Source organism: Syngnathus floridae, chromosome 5 (assembly GCF_059516105.1).
Source record: "Syngnathus floridae isolate MCC-2025c chromosome 5, RoL_Sflo_1.0, whole genome shotgun sequence".
Classification (NCBI taxonomy): domain Eukaryota; kingdom Metazoa; phylum Chordata; class Actinopteri; order Syngnathiformes; family Syngnathidae; genus Syngnathus; species Syngnathus floridae.
The window spans coordinates 7205518-7230003 of record NC_142417.1 but is presented as its reverse complement, the minus strand read 5'-3'; the positions used below and the strand labels follow the sequence as shown (position 1 = coordinate 7230003).

Genomic DNA, 24486 nt, shown 5'->3' with positions numbered 1-24486 from the left:
AGTGCTTGCAGAGATCTTCCAGAGCCAAAGTAATGTCAAAGTTTGAGCAAAACGAAAAGAAAGTCCTGTATAGTAGTGAGAGTGTCCTCGGGCTAAAAGCTTTCCATCTTCTAAAGAGGAGGTGTTAAACTATTTTGACATTGTACATCCTGTGGTCTCTCTACTATAACAAGGCACCCGTGGAATGAAGAGGATCATTTTATCTGTTGGTTCCTTTCCATGAAAGCCGTTTGTGGGCGAAGCAGGGTCGCCCAGCTTTTTTTGTTCCGGCAAGGCTTTAGCTCTTTGTGCGGGCCACCTTCAAAGCAAACGTACATGGACTCGAACATGAGGCTTCTTGGATAACCAGCCCATTCAAACACAGCACAATGGGCCCAGCAATTATCCACAATGCTAGGTGCTCCTCTGGAATACGTTACATGGCTTTCTGTGTATATGTGTGTGCTTGTGTGTGTGCATTTGTGTGTTGGATTGTTTTGAGGATGTGGTGTATCATGAGTGTGCAGAAATTCTTGCATGCATAATGTTCTTTTTCAATTAATTTAGCATCTATTGAAGATGGGGGATGTCTTTATTCAAGTGAGTGATACGACAGGTAATTAAAAGTGTGGTGGCTATTTGGCTATTTAAATAAACAAAACCAAAGATTAATCGAGGCAAACCATCTTCTTAAGGCACCCTGTTTTTTTTGTTTTTTTTTATTCACGTATAACATGATGGGACCTGTAATTATTTTAGGCATGGCATCAACTAGAGCTGGAGCATCTAATAATTCAAATGAAAGATGGCACAGGCTTAGTGTCAATTTGCAGGTGGTGCATTTGGAGTAGACAACCTCAAAAATTATTTTGAGGCATGGCATATATTTGAGGTGTGGCCGTCATTAAATAAAATATTAAATGGGAGAAGTTATTGAACGGAGAATGACGCTACATATTTTTTTATCCAAGGATATAACTGGGGAGTACTGCTTATTTGCCTATTGGAGGTACGGCATACATTTATTGAAATATAAGAGGATGTGACAACCCTAATCTCGAAAACCTAATTTTACACTCCAACACACAGCAATTGCAGGGTGTGTGTGTGTACTGTACCTTCCAATAGGAAGCACTTAAATTGTAAGGCTATTTACTCCCTTTGACACAGTATGTCTTCCTGTAGGGTCAAATTTCCTGGGCGTGCGTTCGGCCCTCCTCTTCTTCTTCCTTCTTCCTCACCCGGTAGAAAAGATTTCACCATTCTGCCCACTTGTAAAGAAAAGCCAGAATCATTCGGAAGTGAGTTGGCTGCAGGCGCTTTTTGGTCTTTTTTACACCTCGGAACATGAGAGCGATGTAAGAGTGCTGGAAGGGTTGCCACACACACACACACACACACACTCATTCATAAATCATCTGAGCGGTCATTTTCACCACTCTGTTGATCAAATTTATTGTGAAACATTCAATTACTTTGACACTTAGCTCTCCGGGGAATTCAGTAGTATTTAGTTTGACCACCGGTGATTAATTGCATCCAAGATTTCTATTTGAAGTGCTGTATTGATTTCTGAAGAGAAGAAATGGGTAGGCAAATAATTGGGGCAGGACATTTTTCTAAGGTGCGGCGTTTGTTTATTCTGGCAAATGATAAGGGCATTTTTGAGACGACTCAACATCTTTTCCAGGTGCCAATTATCCAATTGGACATGACTATTAATTGGAGCGTGTCATCTGTTTGAAATGCTGTTTATTTATCCAGTTGAAAAAATAAGCAGGTCTTTATTGTGTCTCATGTCTATTTAGGGGAAGGTGTTCTTATTATTCAAAGAGACAGAAGAAGATAAAATAACAGACTTGGAGTATGGCATATGTTTTTGCTGTGCTGCTCAATTATTTAAATTGAAGATTTGACAAGGAATTTGAGCTCTGTGTTGATTATCCAAAAGGAAGACTGGACAGCTAATTAATTGGGGCATGGTGTCTAATAAGGACATTGGTGCTTATAATTCAAGTTTATGACGCAACAGACAATTCATATGGCCCCACCATCTGATGTGTAGCATTATTTATTGAAGTCTATTAAAAATATGATCTATTCATAATGATATTCACTTTTATTTGATGTCACGTTTGCATTTTTTAACCTGCTGCATTTGGCCCAATTTAAGCAGACCCTGTTATTGTGGATAAACGTTAACCGGGTGCAAGATGAGAGAGAGCCCGGAGATGGATGAGCTGAGTAAAAAGTCTTCGTTGGTAAAAAAAAATTGTCAACGAGTGTCCTCTCTCTTTCTGCTGGTATTGTAGCCCCCCCCACCACCCCCCATGTATCTGCTTTCAGGTGAGGGGATACAGTACATTGAAGCCTTTTTGCTTGGATTTGGTTCCCTTTCAGAGGGGCTCAATTCGCACTGCCCTCCTCCCTCCTTGTCCACTTCCCAGGAGAGACCCACTCTCGCTCTCAGCCCGGCCATGGGTGGAGCGCCTCAGAGTGGGGCAAGTAGGGAACACACAAGGATATCACTTTCACACACACCAGCCGTAAGAATTGATCAGCCTGGCTCAACATGACTTCTAAGCCATGCCCCATTTCCATAAATCCGTGTTTACTGTGAAAATATATTTTAGGGCTCCCTAACAAGACCTGGTAAAAGTCACTCAGTAGGTTGGGGGGGCGAGGGATGGGGGCTCCCGTGGAGATCAGTGACGCCTCACTGACCACATCAATCAATCATTCTCTCTCTGACTACCTCTGCACTGCTCTCTTTTGTCTCTCTCGGTATGTTTCTGTCTCCAAATGTCCGTCTCGCCTCTCCGACTTTAATATCTGTCCCCTTTTTTTCCCAGACGGGACATGGGAAGCACACCCTTTCTTTGACAAAAAAAAAAAGTTTTGCATTTTTTTTTTTTAACTACCCTGCAGTGGAACTGTCTCCACATGCCATCCAAAAAGCAAATGGGGTTAACTCTAAGAAAATTCGGAACAATAATAGAGACAAATGAATAAGTGTCCACTCCCTGCGTAGTCGAGAAGTCGTGTTCAGGCATTGCCCTCATGGGAACCGATGACACCAAATTCAGGACACGCACGTTTACCATTCAGTCAATTGTGGCAACAAGATGTGCAATCCTAGACGTCTTTTAACTGACACTCGCTTAAAGTGGATGATGTGATATCTCATGGACATTTATTTAGACATATTTTACTTCTTTGTTTGCCTTTCTGTACAATAAACTAACCCATGTCAAAGAGCAAAGGGGTGCTCTAAAATTGGATATAGATGCACTATTTGCAATGGCTCAGAATCAGCTCTTAACACAAACTAAAAGAAATTTAAAAAATGAAATAATAAAAAAATAAAATCAGAATCAGCTGTTAGCACAAAATAAATATGAATATAAAAATGAAAAAAGTTTTAAAAAATGCAATTACACAATTTTGCAACAAAAAGTATCAGTCGCACATTTTACACTTGCACAACAGTTTAGAATGTTAATGTCTCCACTTGCAATTAAAACTGTCAGATAAATGATTCCAATCCTATCACCTCCCATTTGCGCATTTTGCCTCCTTTGCACTTTTCATTTTCCCCTCCTGCCCTCCACCATCTCAACATCCACCACCTCCTCCTCTTCTTCATCTTCCTCTTCTCCCTCGCCCCATCAGGAGGAACCTAATAGGAAATCAAAGTTTGTGTGGAAAGAATGGAGGTGCGCTTAGCATTACCGTCCCCTGGGTGCGCTGTGCTGAAAGAGGAGTGTAGAAAAGGCTCTATGCCGGCACTGTGCAGGCCAAGCTTAATGCAACAGATTGTCTTTCGTTTTCCTTGTGCGCTTTATTCAATCTTTTCTCTCAGAATCACACCTGAAACTTTCCCTTCTCCCCCCCCCAACTCTTTTTCCTGCACGGAAGCCGATTTGAATGTGTGTGCATGTGTGTGCGTGTCCTCGAGCCTGAAGCGCATGTTCTATGTGTAGCAATTGACTCCGTGCCCTCTGTAATCTCAGGTATGGAGGTCTTGTCAAGCATGTCAAGGAGCTTTTTGACACAGGCTGCCCCAGTGCATTGATACATATCGACAGAATTGTTCTCCAAGTATCCTCAAACCAGAGAGCGCCAGTGGTTTACATCGCTTGGTACACTGCTACTAGAAAAAGTACCATACATGATTGTGCAAATTGAAAAGTATCAATGTTGAGAGCCCATGTGGAGCCTGTTAGATTTTGATTTGTCTTCAGATAAGAGCATAATTTCATTTTTACAGAAGGATATCATATAATACACATGAGGCTATTTTGCAGGATCTCTGTGTGAAAGATTCTGTTTCATGAAGTCTGCTCACCTTTGTAGGGTGCACTTAAAAGTATGCGTGTGTAGGGGAGGGGCGGGGGAGTGCGCAGGGGGCAAACTTGTGGATTGAAATGGTGCCCCCCCCACCTTTCCCCTCCTCCCTGCCCTCCCAAGATCAGCACCTCCCCACCCCGTGCTCGCCACTCCATCCCCTTGATTCTGAGAGCCCGTTTTTCTTCACTGCCACAAAAGCGGTGGGCTCGGATTGCGGCGGCACATTCACCCACCCACTTTGTTTTCAAATGGTTTTGTTTAGTTGTGACACTGCGGACACCCAACACCTCCTAGGAATCGTCTGCGGGGGAGTCCACGGGGCGGGTGGCTGCTGTGTTAAGGGGGGGGGGACCTCTTTCGGAATCTTCAACCACCTCCGCTCTCATCCCTCCGGACTCTTCACCCCCTTTTGTTGCGTTGCTTGTTTTGCCCTCCAACAGTGTTCCCGCGTGCTTCCAGTCGTTTCCGTCTCTGACTGTTTAAGTAGATTAACCCAGCAGGACCTCAAGAGCCAACCACGGTCAAAACGTGCTCAGGTTAAGAAGTGATTCCAAACTCAGGCCTCACTTACATGGCTTTTGCTTTCAATGATGCAAACTTGGGTTAGACTTTTAAGTCACAACGGAATTGTCTGTTTAATCCAAGACTTTAGAATTTACAGCCTTGGGGGCAATTTGCAAACCAGCCCAGAATTTCAAGCAAGTGACCTTAGATTTTTCTTTATGTGGCGCTCGGAGGAAAACGTTCAGACATTCCTGCCTTTCATCTTTAACATCATTTTCCACTGTCATTTTTTTAACCCTACTTTTGTTATCCAGTAAACATTGGTGATTGTCTCTACTCTATTGAGTGACATTCCTTTTACCTTTGTCATTTCTTAAAAGATTTGCAAGTGCCCTTTTTCTAAGTGAAATGGTCAAATGACACAAATGCTCAAAAGCCAGCGTGAGTCACAATGCGAGGTATTTGTGTAGCCAAACTAGCAAGGTTGTGAGTCATTCATTCTCTTATGCTCTATACAGTGTGTATGCAATATGAGACTGTTCATAGTCATGTGCCCTTACAATACAAAACAATACAATCCAAGCATTCAGTTGAGCATGTGTTTATTGGAAATCAATCATGGGTTTTGTCAGTGATACGGATTATGGGAAAGTAATGCCCTCTGCATGCATTTGTGTATGTGCGTGTTCAAACTGTCTGTCACTCATAGTCAGAGTTAATTATTTTGTCGCCCCGCTGGGTGTGAGCGTGTGTCAGGAACTCTGACCCAGGGGCCTGGGGTTGGGTCTCATACACACACACGCACACACAAGGATTGCCCATTGGCCACCTGACAAATCACTTAAATTAGTTGATGTCATCAATCTCTCTCCAAAATCAAACTATCAGTAATAATAATGAGGCTGTTTTTGATGGACTGCATTTACCCTTTGGGTTCAGTTTTTGCCCACGCACACACCAAGCTGGTCTCTCATTGGTCAAAAGTGACATTATTGTAATATTCGAGGTTATGTCTCAAAATTACAAAACTAACCATGAAAAGCACATTTTTTGTTTACCCGGTTGCTGTGCCTTTTTTCTTTCCTCCATAGTATTAAATTCCACAATCTCCTATTTGCTACCGTTGCCCATAGTCTCCTCTTTGATAACAGTAGTTTCTTCCTTCTGTTCTCCTCCATTGTTGTGTCTTCTGACTGTTGCAGCGTAAATTTTGCAGTTCCCCGCAGTACTGTTTTAAGATGGTATATGGAGGAAAATGAAATGAGGAGAAAAATAATCAAATGTCATCTATATCGGTTGTGTTGATGTTTTAACACTAAGGTACAAGCTGCATCCACTGATGTCAATAATGAAACTGAACTAAATATTACATGTGGCAAAATGCGTTTTGCAATGCTTACCTCTCATCACTATGCGCCCCCTGGTCCCCAAAGCTTCCCACTACAAACCTGACTAATCTCATGGCAGTCCCTCTAATTGACACCTTATTGCTCCCCAAGCACGTTTATTGAGCCGAGGCGAACTGGCGCAGATGCAATTGTGCAAGCTACTAACGCAATAGCGTTCTCTTTTTTTTTTCATTTTCGGTTTATGGCGTTTTCATTTTCATGGCAGGTCCACTCTGACTTGATTTAGCTTTAAATGGATGCTTGGAGCAGATAGAGGCAGACACCTTATTGTACATTCCTTTATGTGGATTCCTATGGGAGACTGGTGTAGACTTTCATTTGAGGGGTTATTGTTTATTAATATGGCCATTGGTCACTGGAGCTTTTGTGTGTTTCCAACTTGGTGTTTGACAGAAGCCAAGTAAACAAAGTCCTGCCTAAATGAGTTGGGTGTGTATTAACAAGCCCACCAAAAACCTTTGGAACAAACAAGAATTGGCAGAATTCCCACTAACTAACATCTTGTCTTCCAAGAAAAGTGGACATTGTGATCATCTTACTTCTCTCCCTTCATCCCCTCCTTCTCTTTCAAGGGGGTCCTCTCTGATTTCCTACTGACAAATTTTCTTATCGGTCGCAGGCTGATTGGGGCAAATGAAAACATGACCTGATCGGAACTGATTTTTTTTTTTTTTTTAAAGGGAAGAGGTCAGTGTGCACTTCTACACACACGCGCACGCACACACTTATCTTCAGCTACACTGATCAGCCGTGATAGCACAGGAGGTGGATAAGGGAGAGCAGTGGAGTGGCAAACAAGCGCCATTAGACTTATTCTATTCATGAGAGGCAGACGGACAGAAGGGGAGCAGTGGTGGCACTTAAGTGGACAACAAGACCCATTAGGCCATTTGCAATTGCACACTGACTGGCTTGTTGATTGACAGCCGGGGAAGCAAGTTATCTATTACTAAGGACCAGAGAGACTTGTCAAAAGAAGCAACCAGCCATCCATCCAACATCATTGCAAGTCGAACACCTCAAAGGTGGTACAATTTAGAGTTCAACCCAACGTCATTATCATGAAGATTGTAATTTACTGTCACATAGGAAAGTATTAAATAAATCCTTGTTATATTCCATACGCACACAAATCCTCATGTTTGTGAATGCTGAATTATGTATAATATTGAAAAAAGTTTTTGTTAAATTTAGTCAATTTTATTTCATCCACTAAATACATCTGGATGTAGATACATTTTAAGTAGACTATGCTTCTATTTATCAAAGTGTATCTAGAGTCAGATGATTTTATTTCTTGCAACCACTTGACAAAGTAAAGTTGAGTAAATTCAGAAAAATCTTTTTTTTCACTGTACATATCTAGTGTATTCAGAGCCTGTCTGACAATGAGCTGACGATTAATCCTTAATTGTGGTTTTACACCACTTGTTTTTACTAAAAATGTCAGCTAGAATTTATCTGTGATTATTCCCATGATGTTTTACTCTTTTACTGTTTCCAGATTGCCCCTAACCCATCAAAGACCAATAGGTGCATGTTGACGTGGGAAAATGTGCAAATATGATGGGAACAGAAAAAGTTCTCAAGATTGTTTCAATTTCCCTTGTTAATGCTGTCCCATAAAAATACACATGTACACAACTTTGGACTTGTTTTCAAAATTCCCTCATGACCCTTCAAAGACCTGTGCAAATGTGGTGGGAGAACAAATAGTTCTTGGAACTGTTTCAAGCTCCCTCTTGAAAACTGCCCTTGCTGTCCGATTAAAAAATACTCATATTTATGACATGTACAGTTTCACAGTTTCAAGATTCCCACCATTTCAGTTGATTTGACACAAATTTGACCCCTGACGGGAACTTACAACTTAAGATAAATGGCTTCTCAAAAACATTTTCTGTACCGTTGCCGAAGCCTGTCCCACTTTACTTTGGGTGACCCTTGAATGGTCAAGTGAGACTAGTTTTGGGGATATGCGAGAAGACCCAGAAAATACTCAAGAAAGCGTAGTCGAACACAATTGCATTGTACTGCTCCAAACATGAGTAGTTAGAAATACCAAATGAGTCTGGCCGATGCAAACAGACTAATTAGCATGTAACTGAAAGCAAAATGGCCGAGAAGCTTGCCAACAAAATGTTCCCTTTCACTTATGTGTCAATCAGGCATCTCCAAACAGTGAGATAGTTTTGACGTAAACTGTGAGCAGGAGGGGATGCAGCAAGTGGGAATTTAACAAAATCCCAGTATGAGGCAGAAGGATGAGAGCATGAGTGAGTAAAATGGAGGTAAAGGTAAAAAAAAAAATGGGGAAAGGTTTCGGGGTGTGCGCTCGAAATAAACGGTCCCCCCTTCCTTGGCCCCACGCTTGGCTGCATTTGGACAGGGCTGAGGGGGTCACAGCAGACAGTGGGGGCCTTTGTGGGTATTTCTCAGAGGCTGGTGGCAAAGCAGCAGCAGAGAGGAGAGAATAGACACGGCACCGAGGTGAAGACATGAAAGAATGGAAGGATCATACAAGCGGCGGGACATGGCGAGGGGGTAAGAAGATGGTGGAAGAAGTCCAAAAAAAGGGGGGGGGGCTCGTAGATCACTTTACTGAGCCGTGAATGCACCTTGAGGAGCGAGTGGAAGAAAGAAAGAAGGGAGGGAGTGAGAGGGTGAGCGACGACGACAAAGAGCGAGAAGGTCAAGGAGAGCCATTCGATATGGAAGGAGGGGGGCACATAGTGGGGAGGGGGGGACTTAGCTTTGGTTACACTGCGGGAGAAGTCCAGTGTCATGTCCATCAAGGTGCTCTTTCACACACACACGCACACATACATACTTCATTCACAGTAATATTTGTATGTACAGTTGACCTTAGCATTTATAGGAGATATATGAAGCAGCAAAACTTCAACTATGAGTAACTGATGCACCCCAACTCAAAATCTTTATAATTAGTACCTAAATTAACAGCATAAATCCTAGATATACCAGAAACTATGATCCCAAAATGCATTTAATTAACAGCATAAATCCTACATAAATATACCAGAAACTATGATCCCAAAATACATTTAATTTTAAATTCATTTGACATTACCCTTAAAAATAAATGCCTTACAATTTAAGTCAATAAAAAACAAGTAAAACAAATTACAATATATGTCTTATGTCACTGATTAATTTTGGCCATTTTGCCACTTGCTGTTGACTGAAAATGACATCGCAGTTGCTCAGGTAACAACCAATCATGGCTCACCTTTTTTTCCTGAATCTGGTCATGTGACATTTCCAAGATGAGCTGAAATTTACTTGAGGTTTTCCGCTATTTGCTCAGGGCTCGGTCTCTGTACAAAACATGCAAAATATGTATTGCTGCAACTTAGTGGGATTAAGTGGGCAGAAAAATATCAAATCTCACCATATTGCGCAAGACCTCAGTTCAGCGAGTGTCTACTTTTTCATGGCTTCTTTTATGACACCCATTACAGAATCAACAAGAGGCGTTGAAGGAAAAAGTAAAGAGGCCCATTCAAACCTGGAACACTCTAAGTGTTGCACTTTGTCGCTTAATTGCTTTGGTACACACACACACGAGCGCGCACACAGTCAGCATCAGCAGCTCCCCGAGGTGCTCCCCACCGAGCCGGGTCATGTCAGACATCAGCTCCCGTCGCGTCAGCTCTTTTTCTCCCACAATTTAACACAGGCCAGGGCTGTCACTGTGCTAACCTCCACAAGGGCTCAGACACTGGCCCCCCCTTAAAGCACTCTCTCACGTTTGGTTATGCCACATAGTAGACGATAAACACGGGAGACAGACTCCCCGGGTGGCGTCCATTCCTCTGCTGACATTGTAGCGGACTCCCCAGTGAGCGGACACACACAAAATCCACTGTGTGCCAGCAAAGAGGATAGCTTAATGAGTTTTTCCATTGTGTTCCTGTCACCTCTATTCTTCCCAGGAATTCACAATTGAGCCACCTTACGCATGTTTGGTTTGTTTAACACTGCGCTACACGCCAATTGACAATATAAGCAAAAATAAGTAAAAGCACGTGGCAAGTATTTCAGTACCTGCGTCTCCGCACTGGTTGTAATCCAACGTACAGTCGAGACAAACAAGCGTTCATATTCACATTTTTACATCTTAGGACAGCTTAGAAGATGAGTCTCAAAAGTGTGTGTGACTCGTGGTGTCTGGGCAGTGCTTATAAAGTGGCTGAAATCAGTTCAGTCCAGTATAGTAGATTTAAGTACAGTTCAGCTCTTTTCCTTCTTGGAAATATTAAACGTGCAGTACATGTTGATTGAATCAATAGATTTTTTTTTGTCGACTTCTTCTAATCTTGGTAGACCGACTATTGTGTGTGTGAGTATATTCAAATGCTGTATGTTAAAGTAGATGCCTTACAATATTTTGAAATACGATATTCTTTGATGATTTCTGGTGGTTACAGCAGTAAAAACAACAAAAATAACTAAATTTATTTTACTGGAATTATAGTACAAAATCGATCGGGTACAAAAGCCATTCATGTAAATCAACAAAATAGCTTTTCCTGCTTATGTCGTTTGTCTTCAGTCACTGGCTACTTGGCAGAATTTGTGGGGTGCCATCAGTTTTGCCCCGAAAAATAATTTATAAACCAAAAGTGACACCCATTTCTACTTTGCAGAGTTTAGATTTTTCTCTGAATGTTTTTTTAATGCTACCACAGTATGGGAAAAATAGCTAATAATAATCATGGAACTTTCAACATAGTGTAGGAACGTGTTTTTAAACGCAAATGATCTGACAGGCATCGTCAAAGGGGTGAGTAAGGTTTATTTCAGTTATTTTTTACAAACACCGCCTGTACTTTTTGTATAATTTCTGGCTATATATCATAGAAACACAGCAAGAGCAATGTGTGTGTGGGAGGGTGAAATGTTCTATTTGGTGGCCTGGGGTTGGGCTATTGTCCATGCTGTCTGTCTTCACGTCTCCCTCAAACTAATTAAAACACAGTTGATGAAACAGACCAATGCAGAGTTGACCGCAACCCCTGCAATGACTCGAGAACAAAAGGCAGCGGTTAACTAACAGAAAAAAAATGAAACACATTTCATGTGTCTGTACTGTTTGTTTTTTTGATGACTTTTTTTTACTTTGCTACATTTGCAAAGATATATACAGTAAGTATATCTATCTTTCTACTCATTGCTTGTCAAAATCAGTTTGTTACATAACAGAGCTTGTGAGAAATAAGATATTCCCCGTCCGTGGGCTTATTTAAGAGAATTGTTTGATTTTTGTTGGCGGCAAGAATTATTCACAGTGAATGTCTTGTGCCAGCCGGGCTTCTGACATTCAATAATTCAATCTAATCTGAATCTTTCATACAAGATGTGTTTTTTTTGTTATATTGTCGTCATTATTGAATTTAACATTTATTGTTTTTCAGAATCAGGTCACAATTAGAGCAAAGATAGGGGAACACGCTTTTTGATTTCATAAAAGCCCAGCCGACGTTAGCTTCTTCTTGAACAATGGCGAGATATTTTGTGATGTAAAGTTGATATTGAGTGTTCTGCATAACGCGCACCAAAAATTAATTTTTACGTTTGTACTTAATATCAGAGTTTTTACTTTGTGGCTTTACTCTAGTACAGAAATTGAGTTGGAATGACCACTTTTTTATTTCTGTACTATCTGTGCGAGCTCTAGCATTATCTCACTGCAAATACGTTAGCATAATTTGAGGTTTGAGTATGATCTGATGAACTGGCAGGCAAGCTCGAGGGAAGACAAAAGCGACGAGGAATGCGCAGCAAACAAAGCCATGTTTGACGGATGTTCTGTAAGTCTGCCACGGGGGGATCCGTCATTGTGTCTCGGTGATTGGTGGCTTCACCTCCCGCAACATGGGATTCTTCCCACCCTTGGCCCGCTTCAACCAAAGGAGGTTACACGAGGGATGACAGAAACAAGTGCACAAAAGGCCCTTTAATGAGTCATAAGTTTATAAATGCTAGCGATGATGCAGTCTAGTGAAAAACAGCAACCTCCAAGTAATTCTATCAACCTCTTTTTGATGAATTGTTGATTGGCTTGATAACCTTGTTGTCAAGTGGGTTTAAGTCATATCTCAAATATTTTTTATCACACCAAAGCAAAACACTAGCTGATAAGTTGAGTCACTCATATCACAATGTATATACCAGAAGATTTTTTTTTTTTATTTGACTTTTTTGTTTTTTTTTTTAGTTTTTCCTTGCCCTCCTGGGAGTTTAAGATCAGGGGATGTTTGAGAATAATTGTCAATTTTTTGTGTATGTGAAGCCCTTTGAGGCTTGTTTGTGATCTAGGGCTATATAAATAAACTTGACTTGACTTGACTTGACTTGACTTAAAATAAACTCCTGTTTGCTCATGTCCCCAGTTAGGAAAAGCAGTAACCAAAATGGATGGCTAGGTAAAAGTCACAAAATGTCTATTGAGGTGACTACCTTAAAGTATCCAGGTTTGAAATGTGAACTTTCCAAGTATTTCAACAAGTGCTTTATAAATTGTGTTGAAAGTAAACATGTTTCTAAATTCAATGTGTCTTCATGAAGGATTGAAACATATCAAATAAGGCATTGTAGAAAAGCACTCACATGTAAGGACATGTAGAAATTCAAATTTTATCTGAGCTTGTGTAATCAATTAACTACCATAAGTTTGCACTCTCATTTTAGTATGTGTGAGCATTAGTGTGTGTATAGAAATATATTCCTCGGTACGTGTAAGGAGTTTACATCCCAGACAGGTTGCCATGGTAACAAGGTGCTTCCCTGCCGCCGTCGGGTCTCGGCCAAGTTGGGCGCCACCATGGCTGGATGGCGGCAGACTTTGTGACGACTTTGAGTTTGCCAGGGCGCATAACACGCATGAACTTAGACAAGGGCATAATGTATGAATAAAATGAATATGGAATATTAGTGTCACTGCTGCACTTTGATTATTGCTATTGAACTAAGAAGACTCATCGCAGATGTGTCTGGGATTCATAAACAAACCTTGACCAAGGCAAGGAGCCACAGTATGAGCATCCTGCTGTGAGGGGTCACAACCTCCATCAGATTCATTGTCAGTTGGCCCATTGTCCCCTCGTGAGTACACACGCGCACACACAAATGCACACGGTTATAACTTATAGGGTCTCCATGACAATGATGGTGGGAGACAGTAAGGCGACACAGTGGCGCTGTACTGATGTGATCATCCAGCATAATCATTTAAACATATGCACTGTATGGCAGGTAGAATTGTGTACAGTGTACGCTTGTGTGTGCACCAGGGTAAGAATGCAATACAAACACATGATCAGATGACTTCCATAAACCCATGACTTTGACTTTGACCATCAAGACACACATAAATAAGGATTATTTATCACTGTCTTTGTTTAGCCTTCCGAGGCCTGTAGTTCAACTTGCACTTGAAAAGTCACTCAACTTTTTTTTCTCAAAAACATCCAGTTTGTTCTGACTTAAAAAAATATATATGTATGTATGTATGTATGTATGTATGTGTATATATATATATATATATATATATATATATATATATATATATATATATATATATATATATATATATATATATATATATATATATATATTCATACTCACTCACTCACTCACTCACTCACCTACCTGTTGTAGCTCAGTCGACACCAGTCATGATACAGTTCATGGGTTATGGCAACCTGCCCCTTTTGTACAATTAAATTAAGACCGGTTTTTAATTGACGTAGGGATTAGATTTTGTCATCTGAGTATGACATCTAGTGGACAACCCAGGTGACGCAGTAGTTTTAAAGGCGCTCCAGTGAATTCCAGCTGTCAAAAAGAATGACATCATGCAATTAACATTATGGCTAATAACATAATGCTAAACGGTGATTTGATAATAAAACACATTAAAAACGAGATTAGTGACACATACTATTTTGAAAGGTGGGTTATTTGGAAATAGTCGGGTTCTTTGTGACTTTGAAAAATCTTTTTTTTTTTGTATTTGTTAATTAATTATCAAAATGCTTGTACACACACTGAGCCAGTGTTCATGCAGTGTATTTAAAATTCACACGAGCACATAAAAGTTATAGTTATTATATATTGTTCGTTAAATCCTAGCCCCTGTTTCATCTTTGGGTAAAGCCAAGGCGGAAGTGAGACGTAAAAACTATCTTGACCCATTCGTGAATTCTTGCCCGGCCGGATACGTTCCAATTGGCCGTCGCACACATCCGGTGTTTTGGCCAATGGGAGGGCTCGTTTGCCCCTCATTTGCATAGTATAGCATTCGCACATGTGGAAACACAGTATAAGCAAACTAAACTCAAAAACATAAGAATAGATATTATCGTCATTATTGTAATATTTCCTGTGCTAATGATAAATAATGTCAATATTCCCATAGGCTAACGATCACACAGCACTCATCCGTGAGTTCTCGCACATCCGCTCCTTTGGCCAATGACAGGGCTCTACCGCGCTACATGCACAGCTGCTTAGCGGGAAACCGGTTGTCTTGTCTTCGGCCTTCAAAGAGTCCCATACTACGGCCACCATTACCAAACGATAACTGTATTAGGGCCAGCATGTACCATTGTGTTTAAAAACAACCCGAGGGCGTTGTTGTTCATTACTGTCAGCTAGGGTAGCAAAGGAAAAGGTTGAGCCTCTCGCTCTATAAAGAAAAAGGAAAAAAATACGTACGAACCGGAGTCGTACAAAAAGCTTTCCCTCAGGCCGTCTTGTCAACATGAACCAATTCAACTTGGAACGTTTCCGTTTTCAAAGAGCGTCAACGTGTAAAGTGAATTCCGAGTCTGAGAAGGAGAACAAGCCGGGTGAGTAATGCTGATGTTCGGGGCTAGCTCAATCTTAGCACTTGGCCAGATTTGTAAAAAATGCTACTATGAGCATTAGCGTGCTTCAAACAAGCTAGTGAGACATACATACATGCATGATGCACGTTACATACATTTAATATATGAAACATCGGTATTGTGTTTATTGTGGGTGCTATGGTAATGAACCATGTGAAGACAGTGAAGGAATGTTGGCTACAGTGCTTGGACAGCACACTCATATTCTTAACATAATTGAACAAAATATTGAATATATGGTGCAGAGGTAACGTACCATTTTAAGTTGAGTTATATAAACATCAAAATTCATCTTCTGTTGTAATTGTTCTTAATAAGTGACAGTGTCCCATCACTGAGCTACCTTTAGAATAGATCTGTGGGGGCTACAGATGTTCTTGGGGTGCATTAGTTACTGCTGCCACCAATTTTTTCCACTGCTCTTTTATTGTTTTATATTGAATAAGTATTTATGGGCCCACTAAAGTGAAATTTAATAATATCCATTGACCGAACAATTGATTTTTCTCACAAACTGAAATTGAGGGATTGCAAGTATTTGTCTGTTGCGAGGTGCATACCTTGTTTAAAATGTACTGTACATTTGGGTAAAAGAATGGATGATAATTTGCATCCTTTAAAATCTCACCCAGCTGTAATAAAACACAATATCATAAATGCAGAGATATATTATTAGGCCATGACAGCGTTTCTCAAGTTCCGTTATTCGACTCATTGTTGGGATTTCATTTGATTTTGACCACCAGCTCAAATGAGATCCACCAAATCCCATTCAGCAAAGTCGTATGCCCGAGGAGTCCTTTTTGAAGACGTCGATGATGATGAAGAGCCAGTGAGGAAAGTCTCCTTTTTAAGGAAATCCAGGTTGATGACATACGCCTTCTGAATATTTTAATTGTTCCTTCTGTTTATTCTCATATCCTGCGCTCTCTTTGCCTTTTCAGAGATCCTGTTGTCAAAACACCTACAAATGTCACCAACGATGAAAACAGTCAAAAAGAGTCTAAACTCTCAGAGATGTTCCCTCAGTTGTCAAGGAAAAAGATCTCAGAGGTGAGTTACGCTATATTAGAATGTAGGTCAGTTAATGTTGCAATTTATAGTGTACTATGGTTTAAAAGAAAAAAAAATTCGAGACAAGTCAAACTTTCTGTCAGCCGTATGAGTGAAGGCAGAATTCAGATCGAGGTAGACTACTTTGAGAGGTATAGGACTGTGGATTACCTGCAGACAGGGAAATCGTCCAAGTCACTTGGGACATCTCAGGAAGCAAACATCTGCATGAGAGTAAGGCAGTCAGTTGAGTTCAAAACACTGTGCGAAAACAAAGTCGTTTTCACGCCATGCATATTGTGTGAGGTGTCCTAGAGGGCATTAGTACCCATCCTAAAAGTTGTCTGAATTATCATTATTTTTGGGAATGAAGCATTTATACATCTTCCTGTACCAAATAGCAGTAGGGCTCATTGTACATGTTTTGTCTGCAGATCGTTGGGAGTACGAGTACACTGGATGGAGCTGTTGCCACGTGTCTGCTGATTCCTGATGATGAAGGTATGAAGAGAGTTGTACATCATCAACCCAGATTGTTGCTTTACTAAAGAAAGTTCATGTCTGTATGCAGTTAAAAATTGAAAAAAATTTTTTTTTGTGTGACATCATTCTATGTAAATAGTCTGGGGCACACCAGGCTATTGTCGCTTTAAACTCAGAATGCTCACATTCAGTAAAATAGTGTCATTGGTCAACGCTGTCTTTTTGGGGTGGGGGGAAGCAGACAAAGATTATGTCAAAACAAGAAGGCAGGATGTATCTGACAGCTCGCTGGAGAGCGGGGAGACTCAACCCTACAAAAGGAGGAATCACTCAGGGGTGAGTTGACAAAGACTATCATTATGCTTACTGCTATCTTGTTGGTGTTGTTGAAAGAACATTGTCAATGACTATTTTGTCTTTCACCACATCATCACATTGATGTTATTGTATACCACATACAGACAAAAATAAATTCTAAAGGGCCTGTCTAATAGGATATTGTGCTATGTTCACAGGTTGTTGGAAGTCCAAGCACTCATCATGAAAGTGTTGATTGTGTGGTGATTTCTGAGGATGACGGTATGAATAGAGTAGTAATCCAGCCCAATTTATACAACAGATTAATTGTATTTTTCCGGGAAAATGTTAAAGCATAATCATAGTATTTCTATTCACGCTTATCTCATTGAACCCACTATTTTGGGGTAAAGATGATAATAGCAAGGCTACAAAACGTCAAAATATCTCAAGGATTAGTGTTTTGTTTTTTTTAAGCTTGTCGGAGAGTATCTCTTTGAAAACCATGCCAAAAGGAAAGACAAATACCCCTCGGCTAGATACCTGTGCAATGCTGTGTCGTTATAAATGCTTAGCACTTGCATACACAGTGTACAGTTTGTGTATGTACGTGCTATCAGACGTTGTTTGTCTGTGTACTGTATAGTTACAGATTTATTTGACGCCATTGTCAACGCTGATTGCTTTTTATTTTTGTTTCAGACACAAATTATGTTAGTAAGAGAAAGCAGAATGATTCAGACACCTCACTGCAAAGTGGTGAAACTCAACCCTACAAAAGGAAGAAGCAATCAGAGGTGAGTTTTGATTACTGACAAATTTTGTTGAAAGAAATGGTGTCAATAACTAGTTGGTAGAGTTCTGCGTCCCTGTTCGTCTCTCACACTGACAGTTGTCTCCTTTGCCTCACTCGTATTGAAACCAAAAGATATCTGAAGATGAAGTTGAATACATTGACGATAATCAGGATGATAGCGACGAACCAAGTTGGGAGAAGCGGGAGGTGATGGTCAAAAAGCTACAAAGGAAGTTCCCCAATCAGGACAAGGAGGTAAATTAAAAAAATGATTAGGTTTTAAGCAAATGTATCTTTTGTTTTATATATTTTGTCACCATATAAGGCGTTTAAATTTTTTTCTAATTGAGTAAGAGCAGTTTATGAATTGACAACAGTTTCCCCCAAACAAATTTGAACAAGTAAATATGGAAGGCATAATATAAAATGAAATAATGTTTGATTGCATTTTGATGTACCCCTCAGCGATGTCCGTCTCATTGTAGGAGCTGCGGTCGGTGCTTGAGGAACACGAGTGGGATGTGGATGAGGCTCTGCATGCCCTCCTTTGCTTTGCCAGCCCAGGTACTAACACACCTTCTCGCACACGATCTCATTCATCTGTCACCCGCGATATGTTCTGCTAATCCGATGCGAACTGTGTTCTTACTCCTTACAGATGATACCCAACATTCCCTCAAGAAATCCAACCACTCCAAGAGCAAAGAGAAGTCAGTCAAGCGTCTTGGATCTTGTGAGAAGAAAATGGATGACAAGGAATCGGATTCGTTGCATTCGAGTGCTACAGACGACAGTTCAAACGCTACAGTGGACAGCGATGATTTTTCAGATGAAGAGCCAATCAAACATTCCAACTCCACCCTCTCCTCATGGCTTACAAAAGACTTGATCCCCTCTGCCAAGAAAACTACTCCTTGTCCGAAGCCAACCTCCTCCTCGTCAAAGTCCGCCGTACAGATGCTGTCTAGGTTTGCAAGCGGGACCAGTCTGGCCAAAGCGCGAGCGGAAGAGAGAAAGCGTGAAGCCCGCGCCGCTAAAGAGCAGCTGAGCTCTGACGATTACGAGGACGACAATGACGAGGATACGGAGAGCAGCGACTCTGACAATTACAGTGACGCGTTTGCAAGCAAGGGAAGCATAAATGAAGAGGTCCTCAAGTTCTTTCAGGAGGCTACCCTCGATGAGTTGGCACTCATTTCTGGGTGTTCTGTTAAAAAAGCCAACAAGATCATAGAGCTGCGACCCTTTAAAGACTGGCTGAACCTGGTGAGAAAGCTTTTGGTTTTGTTGCTCCGCACTCGAGCCTGATATACAGGTCCATCGCTATAAAATAGAAAAACATGGAAAACCTCATTTGTTTCAGTAGGTCAAGTCATAAAGGAAACCTCATTGTGCACAGTGAAATATTTCAGTTTTTCTTTTGTCATTTTGATGATTATTGCTTCAGCTAATGAAAACCCCAAAGAAACCTCAAGGAATTTTAAAATACAATTTGAAAGTTATTCTCCCATTTGTTTAATTATTTTTTTGTAAATTTCACTATTTGAAAAGAACCACTCGTATGTAATCTGATTCTTACCACTATGCCATCCTTCTTTACTCTCAAGACCAGACGAATCCATAAGACCAACGGGTTGTCAGAGGACCTGCTCCTCGGCTGCAAAACTGTTCTAAAGGAGCGCACCATTATTCGGGAGCTCATGTCCAAATGTGAGACCATTTCCACCAAGATGGTCAAACAGGTCACAAAGGTGATGAAGCCTGGCTCAGAGACACTGCAACAGACCAACCTGCTCAACAGCCAGTGAGTGGCATGCAGCTTCGGTATACTCAATATTAGCACGTTGGTTTGTCGTTCCTCACGTGGATCATATCTGTCTCCCAGGCTCCAGCTGAAACCCTATCAGGTTATCGGTCTGAAATGGCTGCTGCTCCTCCACGAGCACAAGCTGAGCGGTATCCTCGCCGATGAGATGGTGAGACGCAAGCAATGCAATACAGAGCAGTCCAATCAACCCTTGTGTTGTTTTAAAATAAACAAATAAACATAGAATCAAGACAGTCTGATTTGCTGGGTGATTTGATGATCCTCTTTCTGTGATCAGGGTTTGGGGAAAACCATCCAGACTATTGCCTTCTTGGCGCATTTATTACAGAATGGAATAGTGGGTCCTCACCTCATCGCTGTGCCAGCATCTACATTTGGTAACATACACATTTACCCAAACGTCTTTCAAATGGAAATAAGTCCAGTGATTTAATGCTGATTTCATAGTCTCATTAAAGCTGTGTTAAGTCATGTATTGTATATCAAATGAGGATTACATTTAGGATGCATGAAGATTTTCAGTTAGAATTTACACAAATATTGTCTATAACGTTTCTTTGTTTTACAGATAACTGGGCCAGAGAACTTGAAATGTGGTGTCCTAGTCTGAAAGTCCTACCTTATTATGGTAGGATGCTTTACATTTCTATGTGAATCGTTTCATATTTTTAGACAAAGTATGCTTTTGTTTTGTGTACAGGTTCTGCGGAAGACCGCCACTACCTCAAGCACGATATCCTCAACAAGGACGTAGAATTTAACGTTATCCTCACCACGTTAGTGTCTCCGCTTAAAAAGACCCTATTTTATATATATGTGGCTCACTCCTCAATGGTTCCTCCGCACCCCCCACCCCCCCTTCTACAGGTACAGCTTTGTCATTGGGAACAAAAGTGACCGCAGTCTGTTCCGGAAGGTCCGGCTTACGTATGCAATCTTTGACGAGGGTCACATGCTGAAGAACATGAACACGTTGCGCTACCGCAATCTCATGTCTATCAATGTGAGTTCACCGTGTTCTATGGCAGCGCTTCTCAAAATCCTTTGCATTAGATTGTCATGTAATTTTAGAAAATCCACACCTATGGCAAACCTAAACCAAAAATAGTGAAAACTATGATCTTTAATTATATTTATATATTTATTTTTGTATTCATTTCCAGATTTATTTTTAAGCTCAGGGAATGTGTCTTCTCCTTTCAGGCAAAGCATCGCTTACTGCTCACTGGCACGCCATTGCAAAACAACCTCCTAGAGCTGATGTCACTCCTTAACTTCATCATGCCGACCATGTTCTCTAGCTCCACCACACAACTCTCCAGGATGTTTTCTATGGTATTTCTATGACTTTTTTTCATCTCTGTGATGAACCATAACCAATTTCCACTTACACCAACTTAGCAGGTTAAAGTGGAAAATGAAAACGGTAATTTTGTGAATAGGCAATCAGGAACAGGTAGGGTGACACTGAAAATATTTGTGAAGTGTTGTCATTTTCTTAGACAAAAATAGTAAGAGAAATCAATATACTACATATTGTGTTGTAATCATATAAAATATATTATGTGCAGTGTATATTGACAAATCCAGCATGTTCAGCCTCTTTCAACCAGCCTCTTTTTTGTTTTCTGTAGAAGGCCCAGGAGGAGCAGAGTCATTTTGAGAAGAAGCGCATCTCTCAGGCCAGACGTATTATGAAACCTTTCATCCTTCGAAGACTTAAGAATGAAGTGAGCCGCTCTGTTGTGCATCTTTAATGAACACATTTTTTGGTCTCTGGGAGGGTAATAAAAAAAAAATCACTAGTTGATATTTTTTTCTATTCATCTTTTTTCCAGGTCCTCAAGCAACTACCTGATAAGGAAGAGAAGTTGGAGTTCTGCTCCATGAGTGAAAAGCAGCAGGTTCTCTACCAGACGTTCTTGAAAAAAATGAAGGCTTCAACCACTGGCGAGAGTGAGCTATGTTCACTTTGGCACGCACACACAGATACACTTGTTGAGGCCCCTACGTAAATATGAAAAACTATGGGATTTATTTGATACATTTCCAGGTTTGGAAAAGTGTGGGAAATGGGAACCTAATTATATGGCAAAATATTCACTTTGCCATTACTATTACAATGACTTTGCTTTCTAAAACAAAATTATGATTCTGCATTAAAAATTTTAAGGCACTTAGAAGTTATAACGTTTGTGTGAGAGACAGTTTTCTACCATGGTCTTGAAGAATACTCAACTCCGATTGGCTCAAAAAATAACATTGACGTTCTTTATCTAGCTAGTAATGTACAACCTTCAAACATCAAGTTGCAGTAGCATCCATTAATGCCTGATACTTGTTCAACTCCTCTGGCGTTAACTGTTTAAAATTTTGGATCTGGAAAAAATATGGATATTTTTCAAATGTGTAGGAACTCTGATTAACCCTTTTTTTTTTTGTCCTCTCAGAGCAGGAGTTGTGTAACGTCATGATGCAATTAAGAAAGATGGCCAACCACCCCCTGCTTCATCGACAGTACTATACTACAGAGAAGCTGTCAGCCATGAGCAAACTCATGCTTAAGGTAAGTTTGCTGTAACAAGTGTATTTGCGCGAGGGATGGGCGATCTTCCAATTTCCCAGTTCCTGATTGTAGAACGGCCACAGGAGGGCAGCAAATATTTGTATATGCTGCCGTTGCAAATATTTAACATTGAGGCTGTATCAACCAGATCTAATTTGTACCAAAGCTTTGAGTCTTTTAAATAAATAAAATATTCATTAAAATAATATTCATACATTCATTCATTAATCTGCCAAACCTGTCCTTAACGGAGTTGCTAGTACATTTGAACTGTGATTTTTGTTTTTTTTGTCAGGAGCCGACTCACCACGATGCAAATGCTGCGCTGATCCAGGAGGACATGGAGGTGATGTCTGACTTTGAGCTACATAAATTGTGTCAGCAATACACGTCCATCAACTCCTATCAGCTGGACAACAATCTGCTCCTCGACTCTGGGAAATTCCATTGGCTCACACATAAGCTGGCATCACTCAAAGAAAAGGTGCAATGCAAAATGTAGCGGCACGTAAATATGGTGGGACCTTCAGTCCACCACAATGTGTTGTTGCGTGCATGAGCTCATCACATTTGCTGGTTTAAACTCAGCCTCATTTTTGTCTAATCGTACAGGGAGACAGAGTCGTTCTATTCAGTCAGTTCGTCGTAATGCTGGACATCATTGAGATACTGATGAAACACCTGAACCATCGTTACATCCGAATGGATGGCTCCACACCAATAGCAGACAGGTCAGCACGCACTAATAACGAATACTTTTCGATCCAATGTGTTTAATGTGCCCTCTCATCGCTTGCAGAATTGTGCTAATCGATGAGTTCAACAACGACGACGACATATTTGTGTTCCTCCTTTCCACTCGCGCCGGTGGCCTTGGCATCAACCTCACGTCCGCTAACGTCGTCATCCTGCACGACATCGACTGGAACCCTTACAACGACAAGCAGGCCGAGGACCGCTGTCACCGATTGGGTCAGACCAGGTACGTTGGATCTCGGAGTGGAAAGCTTCAGAACATTTAACATGTAATAAAAATCAAAACACTGAATTCCACCCCCACCCTTCCTGCTTTGTGCGTTAGGACTGTGCATGTCATGAAGCTTATTAGTAAAGATAGCATTGAGGAGGGCATACTGAAGCTGAGCCAGAAGAAACTCAAACTGGAGCATGACATGACAACTGCTGAGCAGAGTAAGTACACACGCACACACACACACACATTATAGGTTTGGTTTTTTTATGCTTTATCAGCAATCAAGGAGATGAAAAGAAAAGATCCCTTTTCCTCAAATAGATTTTGTCATCACATTGCACTTATCAATAAAGACCTCAGCGAACGCCTTGCCGTTTACAAGTAAAACTATTTGAGCAAATGGGCTACTTACAATAAAGTTGTTGCTCATCAAAATGTTATTTTTCAAAGCTATGCAGCAATTTTATTTATTAACAAGCACAAGCCATCTTTGATTTTCATGGTTTTATTTTAGGTGATGAGGGGACTTTACCTGAAGATATGGCATCTTTGCTCAAAGCCTCACTGGGGTTATGATATTCAGTCACGTCAAACTTGAGGTACAGTATTTTACTTACCTCACTGATCCTGGGCATGCTTGAGTTTTCAATGAACAGGCACTGGAGCACATTCCGAAACCATCTGCTGACCATTATTTAATTCTTGTTTTTAAATATAATCCTGGTTTTGATTTCCTCTGTGGACTGACATCTGTGCCTAAAGCACATTTAATGAATAATTTACAATGAACATAAGCAGTGAAGGCTAAACTGTTATTGTGCCTTTATTGATATCGTGGTCTCTTGAGGTCACAGCAACCTGACCTTCGTGAGAAGGCACCATCTATCTTGATATATTCTTTGACATTGCACTTAACTATATCATCATCATTCAAGCAGATATTGCACTTCACTACGATGTCTAAATCTCATTTTAAAATGCCGCTGGTTTGGGCTGTTGTAACCATAAACATTAGAATTTCATTTATTATTGATTTTGTTAGTCACTCAAGTATCTGCAAAAGGAAAAACAGGATTTGTTCCATCAAGTGCCATTGCTTAATTGAAAAGTTCTAAAGTAGACCCAATGGATCAGACGTTAGGAAAGTTAGTTGCTTTGCTGTTGAAGAGTCTTCGAAGCAGCTGCTACATCTTATATTTGTGTTCGTGTTACCTTTTACTGCATTTGAAATGTTTTTATGTGATTCAGATGCACATTTGTATGTTCTTTTTATGTTAGATGGATTTACTACCTTTCATAAATAAAACAATGTTCAAGCAAATAGCATGACTAT

The 24486-nt window shown here is 40.6% G+C and overlaps 1 protein-coding gene and 1 long non-coding RNA gene across 4 annotated transcripts; one reads left to right on the top strand and one right to left on the bottom strand.

Annotated features, from left to right (window-relative positions):
• Positions 1–697: 697 nt before the first annotated feature.
• LOC148397842 (uncharacterized) lies at positions 698–13997 on the bottom strand. 2 transcript variants are annotated; one of them, XR_015858788.1, is made up of 3 exons: positions 13917–13997; positions 9493–9580; positions 698–1250 (listed from the first exon to the last, which is right to left on the bottom strand). It is a non-coding gene; the product is annotated as an uncharacterized LOC148397842 (long non-coding RNA). The 2 variants fall into 2 exon arrangements; XR_015858789.1 differs by having other exon boundaries at positions 13913–13992.
• A 262-nt stretch (positions 13998–14259) lies between these two features.
• smarcad1a (SNF2 related chromatin remodeling ATPase with DExD box 1a) lies at positions 14260–24474 on the top strand. 2 transcript variants are annotated; one of them, XM_088376820.1, is made up of 25 exons: positions 14260–15118; positions 15904–16021; positions 16102–16210; positions 16645–16711; positions 16932–17029; positions 17209–17272; positions 17693–17787; positions 17919–18041; positions 18272–18350; positions 18445–19052; positions 19394–19590; positions 19672–19762; positions 19892–19991; positions 20183–20242; positions 20315–20390; positions 20482–20617; positions 20818–20949; positions 21249–21344; positions 21453–21570; positions 22065–22180; positions 22476–22664; positions 22793–22911; positions 22980–23162; positions 23262–23371; positions 23668–24474. In XM_088376820.1, the coding sequence occupies exons 1-25, from the start codon at positions 15031–15033 to the stop codon at positions 23727–23729; spliced, it is 3234 nt and encodes a 1077-aa protein (XP_088232946.1). In that variant the 5' UTR covers positions 14260–15030; the 3' UTR covers positions 23730–24474. The 2 variants fall into 2 exon arrangements, with proteins under 2 accessions (XP_088232946.1, XP_088232947.1); XM_088376821.1 differs by having other exon boundaries at positions 14261–15118; positions 16935–17029.
• Positions 24475–24486: the final 12 nt, after the last annotated feature.